A 13,664-nucleotide genomic window follows, 5' to 3' on the forward strand; every position below is an offset into this window, starting at 1 on the left:
TAATGCGTAACGAGCCGGATCGCACAAGCACTTGTTTTAATGTTCCGCTAAACAATCAAGTCCAAAATTTTATTGCTTAAAAGCAATCCAATTGTTCCGAGAAAATTTAAGTATGGTTAGTTACATTTGCAAGCATATAGAAAAATATAATATTTTTATCCTAATTTTCAGAAATATAGTTCCTTTATTTTTTAACAACAAGAAGCATCTCGAAGTTGCGCAGTAATATCAGAAGTAGAGCAACACAGGAAACCATTTTGGGAATCCGACTTATTTCTTTCTCTCTTTCTTTTTCAATTTTCTCAGTAATCACGAACATGAACAGCCAGTAAATGTAGACCGGACAAAGTAAGGGGCCAGAGGAAAACTTTGGTTCAAGCTTTAGCTTGATTTCGTCAGGTAAGTTGTTAAACTGCTAAAAATAGGCTACATCTAATCAGGATGTCAACATAATAGCTCATCACTTTTTGTCCTTGTAGTCATTAGAAGTTGTTTTTCTTTGACTAACATTATAACTGCTAAAAAGGTGTTAACAAGTTTGATAATTTAGTTTCACTGAGAATTATATGACTTGATTACGAATTCTGGCAATCTCAGACTCTGATGACAGTACTAAGAAATACTGTGGTACGTGCATCAACGCAGAGCTCTTCATTTGCCTTCAGTACAGGTTTACTTCAAGTTCAGTCTAAGTTTTAATATTTAATTTTAATCAGAATTAAATCAGTTAGTATGATAATAATATCATTAAATGGCAGAAAAGCCACACAGGATATAACATGACTGATTCAATATATAAGAATAATTATCATTTGATAGGAAACTTTTTGGCAACGGGGGACTCATCATGAAGCTTCACAATGGTTTGGACATGCGACATCTGATGAAGATGCTCGTCGACGCACTTGCCAAGGAGCAGGACAAGTGGAAGCCAGTGCACTATAAATCCCAAACAGGACCGCAGGTAAACATGTAACCAAGGATATGTTGTGAAGAATGTTTTAGGACATTATTAACAAATACTTTCATACGATATATAGATAAAGGTAAAGAAATTTTGTTGGACAGAAAATCTGTTTGCATAAATTTCAAAAATTTGTCAGTTTTCAACAGCGCATTTTTTTTTATGATATCGAGGAAAAGCTGTGTTCAGCAATAATGGGTATGGTAATTAGTATTCCTCACATATTTTCTTAAGCAGGTGCGATACTGTGCCGTATATGCTTCTTTTTATTAAGACATTTCTTTTTAAAAATCCCAAATTTTTCTGATGCAACATGTTTAAATATGAACATGACTTAACTTCCTGGTAAGAGGTATTTACAAAATGAGACATTGGCAACTATTCATGACTCGTATCATATTTCATATGCTATGTAAACGCATACGCAATGTCAAACATGTATGCTTAATGCATATGATTATTAATAGATCATCTAACCGGTTACAGGTATGTCAGAAAGGGTGTGGAAGGTCAGATGTTCATATAGCTAAACTGACAAGATCTGTTGAAACCCACATATTTGGACATATTATTATGTCATTAACTTCACTGTCAAATATTTGATCAACATCTTAAATGTATTGATTTTGATATTAAATTATCTGATGTCAATTTGTAATGAATATATTACCCTATATGTATACATAAGAGGGATTCTTAGTTGACATGTAGATGAAGCTGTGTCAAAGCGGAAGCTGTTAAATGCAGTTTTATTAGTCATAAAATTATTTGGTTGTCATTAAAAATCACCTGATATATTAATTTAAAATGGATGAGAATTTATACATGTAGATCATCCTTTTTTGTTCACAATTCTATGATGTAACAATGGGGGGTGCATATTTGCTCTCATAGTCACAATGTCAAAATAAAATAGATTGGAGATAAAGCATATTGTCACCCTAGTGCAAGAACTGAATGTTTTTTAACTGAATGTTTTTTTAACTTGTATGAAGTGCGCATGAAATAGAACATTGCATCAATTAATTATTTGTTATGTACTTTCCTTATAAAAAATTTTTTTTCACAGGAGGTAGGAGGTATTCACCGAGATGAGGTGATCGGCTGGTTGTTGGGTTTGAACAAACGATTCCACTTCACTCCAGAAACTGTGGCTCTCAGTATTGCATTGACTGACCGCTTCCTTAACCTTGTCAAGGTTGGTACATTCACTTGGAATTTGTGATCAATTGAGGTCGATTAACATTGTATTCTAACTGTCATTTGTCTGAGTTGTTAATGTATTTGGAATGATCATGCTTAGTCAATACCCTGATAATTATATTAATAATGATTTCAATTTGTACTGGTGTGCGTAAAGTCCATTTAACACTCTTGTATTTATATTTTGCAATGCAATGATTTGGTTTCCCAAAATGTAATACATGTATTATACATGGTATGGCAGCTTTACATAGATACTGATAAGTAAAATTGTCCTGGTTTAGGTCGAAACAACATTTACTCATTAGTAGACACATATCTTTATAATGTTTTAACACCAAGAGAACGAGTGATGATATGGGGAGGAATAAACATGTGCACAAAGTCCTATTTTATTTTAGGATACTGTTATAGAATGCACGAACCTTAGACTATCACCCTGTTTATTGTTTACACTTGTGATTGTTTACATGATGCACGAACATTATCACATGACCTTGGCAGGTGTCACTGTTTGCTATCTCTAGGTCAAGTTTAGTTCACTGTTTATGTGATATTATATGAACTACCAACTTCATGTCAATATTGGCAAAGATTAAGCACTGATTGGTATGAAATGAGAGTGAAGCTCTTGTTGACCCAAACTGTATAATTATTGATCAATTGTTTTATTATTATTGATTTTAGTACATTAATGCAAATTTGTTTGTATTGAGTCCTGCATTAGTAATTTGTGCATAATAGCTATATAACAGTTGTAACAAAATGTGTGTCGAAGTATTCTAATCTTTTTATCACAGAAATTGTTCTTTTCATGAGTCAGCATAAAAAAGATTACAGGTTATTCATCTGGATACAAGTCATTTCATAATTCATTGTATAATGTGTTCTCTGGGTTCATCAGAGGTTAATAACCTACAAGAGAGATTTCCCCAGTGTTAGTTCACTGACTGATGTAACTGAACTTTGCCAGGTTACAGATTACAAAATACTAGTAGTTACAATCATAGGTGTCATTATCGACCAGACCTGGTGAAAACAAACAAAAAACAATTTGATATAATTATTCCTATGTATATTTATTATTATGATCGATACTGCTACCTATAGTGACAAATTACTGTATGTAAGAAGAAGTAATTATTTATTTCTATACAGGGTATAAAAATGGACATTTGGGTTAACTAGAGTCTAAACCTACTATTGCAAACCATTTAAAGAAATAGAGGTCTACGTTTAATACCAAAGACAGTAGGAATTGGTTTAAATGAGCTATTACTGCATTGTTTTATTGGTCTGAATAGATAATGGATGTCCCCAGTGAAGTGCTCTAAACCTGATTCATTTCAGATATTATACACTTATAGGTCGCCACTGTAGGCACTTGATCTCTGATATATTGATAAGATATTTGTCATGACTTTAAAGTTTGTAAATCCACTTAAAATGTATATATGTACTCTTACATTCAGTGCAATGCAGACAACCATTACCAATATTCAGTTGTGATAATAGTTACCGGGTTGTTACTGTTGTCAAGTTGAATTTCGTTTGTATGGGTTAATGTGCAATATGAATAAAGTCAATATGGGCGTCCTTAATGCATTCATGGCAAACTACATATATTTAGATAAAACCATTTGGTATGCATAGCATGCATTTTAATTTGATAAATGTCAAGAAACAAATAATACCTGGCTCATTGTTGGGAAACTTTCTATTATCTACTCGCCTTCAGTTTAAATCAGATGATTTACCTGATTAAAATGAATAGCTGTGTTGACTGCTGATTAAGGAAAGTACATGTACAACAAATTTTAAAAAAAATACTGTCATCCCATTGGACAAAAAATAATTATGAACACTTGCTCCTCTTAGATAAAGGTAATCAAAGAGAAGGATTTGCGTAAAACCAAAACAAATAATTTTCCATAATTGTTTCAGGTGCGTCCAAAGTACCTGCAGTGTGTGGCAATAAGCTGCTTCTACATTGCAGCCAAAACATTGGAAGAAGATGAGGTATTGCAAAAACACTAGTACTGTAACATAGTTATTATTATTATGTATGTAAATGTTGGTATCTGTGAAGTATAGACTTAGTGATAATCTCTAGTTTATCTCCTGTCAGTCATCAATCTCATTAAAATCAGATTACCATTAATCGCTTCATATTAAAATGAAGCGAACCTATAAAATGATCTTAAATTTATTGGTCATTTATAATTATATCTGACTCTTAAATGACTGTTCACTCATTGCGAATTTGTTAAAATTATTTATTGGTCATTTATAATTATATCTGACTCTTAAATGACTGTTCACTCATTGCGAATTTGTGAAAATTGCAAAATGATGTGAAAATGTGAATCGAAGACAGTTAGAACTGAAGTTGTATTTTAACAAATTAATTCAAGTCTTGTTTTTTAGCATGTTTATAACATGTAATCACTCCTGAAATAAATCATTGTTCCACAGTCACCTTAACTGTTATTTGTCTGACATTCTCAAATGTTTTCTTTTGAAAGCTTTCATAGAAATTGTTTATAAACTCTTGAGATATGTATTAGATGTTATCTGTACAAAATGTCCTTTACATAAATGTTACAAGTGCTTGGTAGAGCATGACATTTGTTTACTGCTATGTGTTCATGCTTGGATTGTTGAAATTCTTCACCGAGTTAGATAACAAGTTGTTGACAGCTGTTCATTGTTTCTGTATTTGCAGCTTAATTAAACAGTAGTTAACAAAGAGTAAGCCTGAACTGGTTTTAACATGAACAATCCTAAAGATATGTATATTTTTATTGATTGTCTTTTTTTCTTAACGATTAATTCTGTCTTCTGAATGGGTTTAGTTGGCACATTTCTGCTGGGTTTGATTTTTAATTTTGAGGGTTTTAGCTAAAGGGTTATAGCAGGGTGATGCACCCTGTTCTTTTTCAGTTTCACCATTTTGCCCTAATGGAGACCAGCATTTCTTATATTTTCTGCGAAATTCATTATTTTTAGCCCAATTCAATGTGCCCTTTTTACCCGGAGCATCCTGTCCCTTTTCTGCAGCAACCTGTCCCTTTTTTAAATCCTGGCTTTAACCCTAATTGTATCATGCAAATCAGTGAATTGTTCAAGGAGTTCTTTTTCGCAAAATGCCTGATACAAGCAAAAACTTAAAATCATGTTTCCTTATATAAGCACAAACATACTTGCAATGTAAGCTCCACAAGTGTCATTTTGCTGTAGTATAAGAAGAGAACAGTTTGTAAATGCATTGCAATCATTGACTATAAGGCTCATGATTTCTGTGCAGGTTTTACCCAGCCCATAGTTTCTCTTCAGGTTTTACAAAGCCAATGTTTTGTGATATAGATTTTATCGAGTCCATTTTTTCTGTGCAAGTTTTACCAAGCCCAGAGTTTCGTTGCTCAGGTTTTACAGAACCAATGTTTTGTGTTGTAGATTTTACCAAGTCCCTTTTTTCTGTGAATGTTTTACCAAGCCCATGTTTGGTGGTGCATGATTTACTGAGCACATGTTTGGTGGTGCATATTTTAATGGGCCCTCATTTTGTGTTGCAGGTTTTACCGAGTGCAGTAGAGCTTGTGAAGGCAAGTCAATGTAGCTGTGCAGTGTCTGATATTCTTCGTATGGAGATGATCATCCTTGACAAGCTCAGCTGGACTGTCAAGACTGTCACGCAGATTGACTTCCTGCACATAGTGAGTTATATGATTAAAAACAAACCAAGTTAATTCATTAATAGATTTGATTTATGATATCGTCAGTGAATATTAATTCCGTGGTTGAAGTCAAACTATGTCAGTTAGACTGTCTGCAGCCAGAGTTAGGATAAAAATAAATTAATTTCTTTCTCATGTTTGTTTTATGCAATGCATTTTATGCTTCATTTGTATACAAGTTTAAACCAATTACAAAGATTTTAGGAAAGCTGCCAATACCTTGTAAATGTTTCATCATGAATGCTTTTCGGACGGCATCATCAAAATTAAAATAATAATAGCAGGAAGATTTGTATGAATTACCAGTATAGCTTGTTTGTTTTTCAAAGAATATAAAATAATGATGTATTGGGTTTAGTGGCAACATAATCAAATAAAACTTGGTATACATGCTGTATAAGACAGAGCAGTGCTCCAGCTAAGCATAATTAGCGTGGCGGGGCGCCCCGCTGCCCTTTTATGGCGCCCTGCTGCCTTTTCAAACGCCCCGCTGTGCCCTTTTCATTGACAGAGCGGCCTTTGATGATAAATAACACAAATAAATCACCCATTTGTGTCATCAAAGCGACATTGACCTCGCTGAAATTTTAACACATTGTAAATCTGTCAATCAGCGAGTATTTGGCCACTGTCCCATTAGTCAAAGCATCGCAATTAGCCATAGGGTAATCCCCTAATCCGATAATTGGGCCGTGTCATCCAATTACCAAAACATCGCCGGCAGGCGGAGCTATTGAAAGTTAACCAATCAGAATGTACATTGAGAAGAACCTGATAATATGATATACGTTCATTAAAATGAGATAGAAAAGGCGACATAATTATGAAAAATCGTGTCAAGCATTGATGAAGTTAAAAAGTAATTGTTATATGTATTGAACAAACAATGCCAGACATTTTAAACATTGATGTTTTTGAAGCAGACGGTCATAGCCATCTCGGGCCATCGGCAAGGTGGCGCTAAGAAAATCAATAACATGACGTATCACCAAATATTTAATTGGTTTTCGTGAAATGTTAATGATAAAAAATTGATTTGTAAACACAAAAACATATTATTATACCCCCCAAAACAAAGTTTGGGGGGGGGGGGGGTATACTGGAATACTGTCCGTCTGTCCGTCCGTTTTTTTTTTGTCCGGGATTCATCTTTGTCGTTATTGAACAAATCTTTTTCAAACTTTCAGATATTAATGGCCATGATGTAAACTTGCGCCTCTGTGAAATTGGTACGGGTCACATGACCCTGACCAGAGTTATCTCCCCTTGATGTGTTAAAGTAGGCAAAATAAGCCCTGTCCGGGATTCATCTTTGTTATTATTCAACAAATCTTTATCAAACTTTCAGAAATTAATGGCCATGTTGTAAACTTTCGCCTCTGTGAATTTGGTACAGGTCACATGACCCTGACTGGAGTTATCTCCCCTTGATGTGTTAAAGTAGGCAAAATAAGCCCTGTCCGGGATTCATCTTTGTTATTATTCAACAAATCTTTATCAAACTTTCAGAAATTAATGGCCATGTTGTAAACTTTCGCCTCTGTGAATTTGGTACAGGTCACATGACCCTGACTGGAGTTATCTCCCCTTGTAGGCAAAATTAGCTTTGTCCGGCCTAACTCCAGGGCAAACAACCTAGACATGGAGGGGTGGGGGGTATTCGTTAGCCTATGGCTTACAGTTCTAGTTTTTTTTGCTTTATGTAGAGTTTTAATACTTACAGTATTTTTCTCCTGTTTACGATGTAAAAAATATCGGCGAGATCGCCATTTTGTCAGAACAATTTTCCGAGTTAATTTCTCAACCTCCCATTATGTATTGGTAAAGTTTTCATCAAGGACAGTGATTTAAATGTCATTTGGTTCTTAAATGTCAGCATATTTAAAATTATTTAGCCAGAGACAAGTAAATAACAGCATAGCTGAATGTGACATTCGTACCCTATCCCGAACGTACCAAAATAAGATTCGTCCCCCTACTATATTGACAGGTCATTTATTAGTCATTTTGATTGTTTCAAATCCTTAGCTGTCTTGGTTTTTGTTTCATTTTTAGATGCTATTTGGAGATAAACTATGTGACATTGACAAATACACTTTTGCTGAGCCAAAAATGATACATTTTTTATGAACATTTTATATAGTTATAGCAATCAGTTTGAATGTGAATATAAACTATATAAACTGAGGTGTGTGTTATGGCATAGTTTTTGTATCAGGTGTTACGAAAGTATCACTTCTCCTTAAAGTCTCCCCACTTCTCCCTAAATTGACTGAAGGGAGAAGTCACTTCTCCCAAAGTTTTCAGCCTAGTGAGAGTAGGCTGAAAACTGGGAGAAGTGACTTCTCCCATTCATAACACTGTTGTTGAAAGAGTTGCGCATTGATATGCCATAGATTAAACTGCGAATAAAGCATGATTTGTTACTTCTATTTAAATCACAGTTTGTTACCAATTTTGATATTACTGCACATATAGTCAGGTTATGTTTCAGAAATTAGTATGAAAATAATAAATATACAGAAGTATGACTTAATAACTACATCTTTGGATATCATAACAATTAGTATTGAAAGTAGAGCTCTAGTACCAAAATATCAAAATATTGAACTTTGCAAGTGCCCCATTTAGGCTCATTAAAAGCGCATTAAAAGTGCCTTTTTGGACCAAGCACCCTGCCCTTTTCAAATCCTGGCTGGAGCACTGCAGAGTCATTCTGCTTCTAAGCAAGGCCCATAATTCTGGCTATCATTTTGTTGAGTTATGTCCCTTGTTTGACTAAAAAGAAATCGACGAGTTTTGGCTTCTGCTCTGTGTTTTTGGGAACCATGACCCTTATGTTACTGTAATATACTCCTCAGATCCACTCGCTGCTGATGTGTTACTACCCCCAGTTGCTGGAAAGTGTGGTGAACATGACCCCATCCCGGCACATGTCCATCCTCTCGCGTAACCTGTTCTACTGTGTGGCCAACCACAAGATGGCAGCATTCAGGCCCATCACGCTCACCCTCGCTGTTATCTCACTGGAGCTGGAGCAAATCACGCCCTCCTGGCTCTCCATTTTGTACACTGTGCAGAAAATGGCCGAGGTATGGCAACATTTACATAGAATGAATTGATGGTAGGCTGGACAGTAGATTCATATTTTTCTATTTAACATTGGTGCCATTTAATTGAAACAATATGAAAAGAGTTAAGAAATAGTTATACAGGAAGCCTTAGGCAAGCTTTTGAACTTTTCCATTATGAGTTTCATAAATTTTCATTTTTGGGATAAAGTATGTTTCAGCATTTAAATTGGGCCATTGGTTGACTTCTAATTTGTCGGAAAAATATCTGATGCTCGATTAAGGTTTATATCTGACTTTCAATCCCAACCTTTTCCTTTTAGGTGGACGTTGATACCATGATCCGATGTCGGGAGATTGCTGCCCAGATATTAAAGGACAAGAACATCCTGCTGACTGGCTACCAGTTCCGCGCAGTTACGCAATCGCCAAGCAACACCCTGGCACGCACACGTTCCTTCAAACGTAAGGGCGACCAGATGGAGGAGGAAGACGACGTCTACGACGGAATAAAACGTCTGTACTGCGAGGATCCGCCAAGCGTAGCCAAGACGTGTGCGTCAGAGTTTTGGCAGCGACCGGAAAGGGAGTCAACCGTGCCAAGTCAGTTCACCCGGGCGAAACCCGTCTGTGCCAATTGATACTATCATCCATCTCATCGTCTGTTTGATACTAGCGTTAGCTGTTGTGTCTGAGGGTTTGCTGATTGTAGACATGATTTGTTCATGTATCAATGTCACAGATAGGGTAGAACATTTCAAGGGTTAAATATTTCCGCAGTTGTACATGCTCTGTGGTTTTTCGTTTGAGTATATTCTAAGTTTTCCCTTAAGGTTTGTTATAAACATGTATGTATTATCAAGTTCAAACAAATATACTTCAGGAATATTAACCTTGTAAATGAGTAACATATTAGAATATTTGTATTGTTCAACTAATGCATGGATTTAGTTGTTTTACTTTTCGTAACACAAATAGTGTACTGAGGAAAAGATGTTTCAGAGAAAAATATTTGAGGGAAAAGAAACATATTGATATAATTTCAATTCTTTTCAGTTTGATTTTTTTTCTCGTTTTATTATTTTAATAATAGTTGACTGTGATAAAAAAACTTTTATTTTAGAGTTTATTATAAGTGATGTCTGGTTAGTCAGTTGTCTTATAAGAGAACTTGTTTTAATCTGTTTTGTTTTTTTCTTTCTTTAAGCTATAAGAATTGAAACTATGGCAATGTTTGTTTCTTAACTTACCTATTTTATAATTTTCGTAGAACAAAACAATCATGGCCAGGTCATATGGCTGAATATTATACACAATCGTATCCTTAACTAACTTCTAGGAAATGATATTTTAATTTTGTTTCCAATTTTTTCAATTCAAACCGTTAAGTAAAAATATTGCTAGGAAATACTAGTATTAGTTTTATTCATTTTGTGTTATGTGTTTTTACTTCTTAATAAGAGCCACCATTGTTGTATTTATGATTAAATATGGTAAAATTTGGGATATGATGACTTGTTTCAAAGTACGACGATCTTGATCTCCACATATAACCGCTACGTATATTCCATGGCATGAGTCGTCATATCCCAGAAAAAAAGGCTTACAATATTATAAAAACAAATAAAAAATTATATAAATATAAACTGAAAAAAAGTTATGTGTACATGTTCAGATTTGTATGGATGTAATTATCATTTTCATTTTTTCGAGATTTTCATCATTCCGGGTAAGGAATGCTGATTTGGTTATTTGTTTCATTCAGTTATATTAACGTCTAAGTTCTGTGCAATTTGTACAATTGTTTGAAAATAATTTTACATTGTTTAAGGATATTGAAGTAAACTCTTAAACTTACCATTTCTGTTAAGAGAAAAAAAATTATGAATCAAGTACTAACGAATTATTGATGTTATGAATAATAGTTAAATCTCAAAATCTCATGGTAGGGTTGATCTGATTGTTGAATTATGCGTTGGTTTTCACCCGGTACTCTATTTCACTCTACTTTAATACCATTGGACATTGACATTTTGCTGGGTTTATATTGTAATCATAAAAAGCTGATCATAAAAAGCTATTTCTGAAACATTGGTGCAAAAAATACCACTAAGGAGTTTAAGCAAATAAAATAAACATTTTTTGCTCTTTTCATATTGTGACAAAACCCCTGCTTGACTAAATATTTAATCTTCTATGGTGAAGTGTATTCCATTTTTATCATGCTATTTTATAAGAAAATGAGTTTCTTCCCCTATCTAATTAATATTCTAGAAACAAGATTTTTTATGGCAATATTGCCAGGGTTCTGTTATCACGTAAGCTAAATAAAGTACCGGGATTGCCAGCGATGTCAAAATTGTGCTCGGACACGATTGTGCAATGCCCTGTTAAATTGTAATGAAACTCGGTGGACCAGTGAAAAAGCCACATTGGTGAAAAAGACATTTTTTTTCTAATTTGAATTACCCCGGTATGATTTCCATTTAAGACTTTTAATTTAAATGATGGTTATCATAGAAGTCTTTCAAACTGCGGACACATTGTATATGTTCCCGCCACTCAAAATGTGAAATTAATTTGAGAAACTCAACTCATTGGAAGCAAAAATAATTTTTGAAACTTACTTCATTTACATATTTTGGCAATATTTTTTCAAAATCGAATTTCGATGTTTTCATTTACTACAGAAAAATTTCCAGTGTGGCTTTTTGCACAATTTATTTTCGGTTACATGTATGTAAATGTTATGAATCAAATTCCATTTCTTCCGTTATATATGTATAATTGAACATGGAAAAAAATCTGTACAGATTCAATTCTTTTTTTATACAAAGATGTTGTTATTATCATTTATTTTTGCGTTTATTAAGTTATATAGAACTGTTGTAGCTTGTATATAATTACTGTCAAATGTTCATGTATTGGAATACAACTATTTGGACGAAATGTTTAATGTTTCGTGTACTAACAAACTGATTGAAATTAAAACAGCCAATTAGTGCTACAACCAGAATGATATTAGGATGATAACAAGATGACTGCGCAAAATGTACATATATAAAAATATGATGATATAGATGTGTGTAAGAGCTTATTCGCTTCATAAAATCAAGGGCTAGGAAGTGAATGGATGTTGGTTCATATGTAAATAATCATTGAACATTCTCATCAATATGTAAATATTGTTAAGAACTTTATAAATCCAACTGTCGTAATTGACTCGAAAACAGAGCTGAGAAGGCTGCATTTTTGAGCATAAGTTTGATGGAAGAATGATAATGTAAACAAGAAATGGTCATAAAATGAGGAATATTATCAATTATTGATGCAATGATATATCTGTCTGTAAACTTAAAATGGACCCCAACAATACAATGATTTTGCAATTATGGTGAAACCAGGAAATATTGTAGGTTTATATTGTAAGTTCATTAACAGCTGCATCTAACATTTTCAGTCTGTCAGCAGAAGGTACAATTATGTAAAAGTTTATTTTTCTGTCGACCTTATGTCAGTTAATGTCTTTAAATTAGAGAGGTACTGTTTAATTCATTGGCTTTTGACCATTTCTAACTGAGAGCGCGTATTTTGTGCCATTATTTTTGAGAGAAGCGCTCATGAGGCTCAGGGACATCTCGATGTGCTTCTGGCTTACATATTTTTGTGCAGTGGGAAGACATTAGCTTTACAGATATTGATCAAGAGAGAATATATAATGCCAGTCTTGTTTGCCATGCTTGTGTGCTTTCTTTTTGTACCTTTTTTGGGATAATTGAATTTTTAGAACGGGCAAAACTGTTGAGTGCAGCGTCGAACTGCTGTTTAAGGTCATACATGAATGACACTTTGTGTTAAAATTTAGTTATGTACAGTTAATGTATAGAGTTAGATTTCCAATCAGTATGATATTGTTAGCCAAGGGAACATTCCTTGTTAATAATGTGAACAAAATTCGATGATGAAGAGAAAAAAGCATTTTAACTGAAACATGTCTCTTTTTAACATGCCAGTAGCTGTTGTTTCATTATTTTTATTATTAGAAACAAACTTACCTATGTTGTAGTGTTATTTTATGTGTTTAAAAGTTAGTAGCAGTGGATGCTAGCATTTAGCATACTTAGTAAATCAAATGTTTTATTTGCATACAAATGCATTTTGCAGATAAACTGTAAACTGTTGTTTTGTTTGTGCTTTGGCAGGAACAGGCGTTTTGCTGGGTGCGAACTTATATGTTTTACTATATGAATCTTATTAGTTGTTATCCTTTGAGATGTTATTTCATTTTAACATTGTCAAAATAAATTTTATGGTGGCTATTTATTGTGTTATATTTGTCCCTATTTTTTACAAGAAACAAACCTTTCCTTATGTCGAGCATATACTTGCGGATTTTGTGTGAACATGAGAATGACAAACACTACTGTGTAACAAAACTCCGAGTTTAAAACGGGTGTTTATAAAGAAAATACATGAACATTAAATGGTTGTTGAATTCTCACTCAGATTAAGGATACGGGCCGTAGCAATAAAGATCAGGGCTGGTATTCAATATTGGTCTTAATTCCATCTAAGAACGATGTAGCTAATCGGATTACTTGTTATAAATAACTGACCAACAGAGTGAATGAAGTCAGTGATGTGTGAACAAAAGATAAACTTAAGTTGAATATTGATGACCAGCGATTA

The 13,664-nt window shown here is 33.8% G+C and overlaps 1 protein-coding gene across 1 annotated transcript; it reads left to right on the plus strand.

Annotated features, from left to right (window-relative positions):
- Positions 1 to 233: 233 nt before the first annotated feature.
- LOC128227281 (cyclin-I-like) lies at positions 234 to 13,294 on the plus strand. Its single transcript, XM_052937664.1, has 7 exons — positions 234 to 399; positions 820 to 964; positions 2,034 to 2,162; positions 4,112 to 4,186; positions 5,743 to 5,883; positions 8,766 to 8,996; positions 9,299 to 13,294. The coding sequence occupies exons 2-7, from the start codon at positions 848 to 850 to the stop codon at positions 9,614 to 9,616; spliced, it is 1,011 nt and encodes a 336-aa protein (XP_052793624.1). The 5' UTR covers positions 234 to 399; positions 820 to 847; the 3' UTR covers positions 9,617 to 13,294.
- Positions 13,295 to 13,664: the final 370 nt, after the last annotated feature.

The sequence above is a fragment of the Mya arenaria genome, chromosome 3 (assembly GCF_026914265.1).
Source record: "Mya arenaria isolate MELC-2E11 chromosome 3, ASM2691426v1".
NCBI lineage: Eukaryota > Metazoa > Mollusca > Bivalvia > Myida > Myidae > Mya > Mya arenaria.

Excerpts from the sequence above, each read along its gene's own strand:
- LOC128227281 (XM_052937664.1), top strand. The coding sequence starts at position 848 with ATGAAGCTTCACAATGGTTTGGACATGCGACATCTGATGAAGATGCTC. Across the intron at positions 965-2,033 it reads AATCCCAAACAGGACCGCAG|GAGGTAGGAGGTATTCACCG; the intron begins GTAAACATGTAA and ends TTTTTTTCACAG. Across the intron at positions 5,884-8,765 it reads AGATTGACTTCCTGCACATA|ATCCACTCGCTGCTGATGTG; the intron begins GTGAGTTATATG and ends TATACTCCTCAG.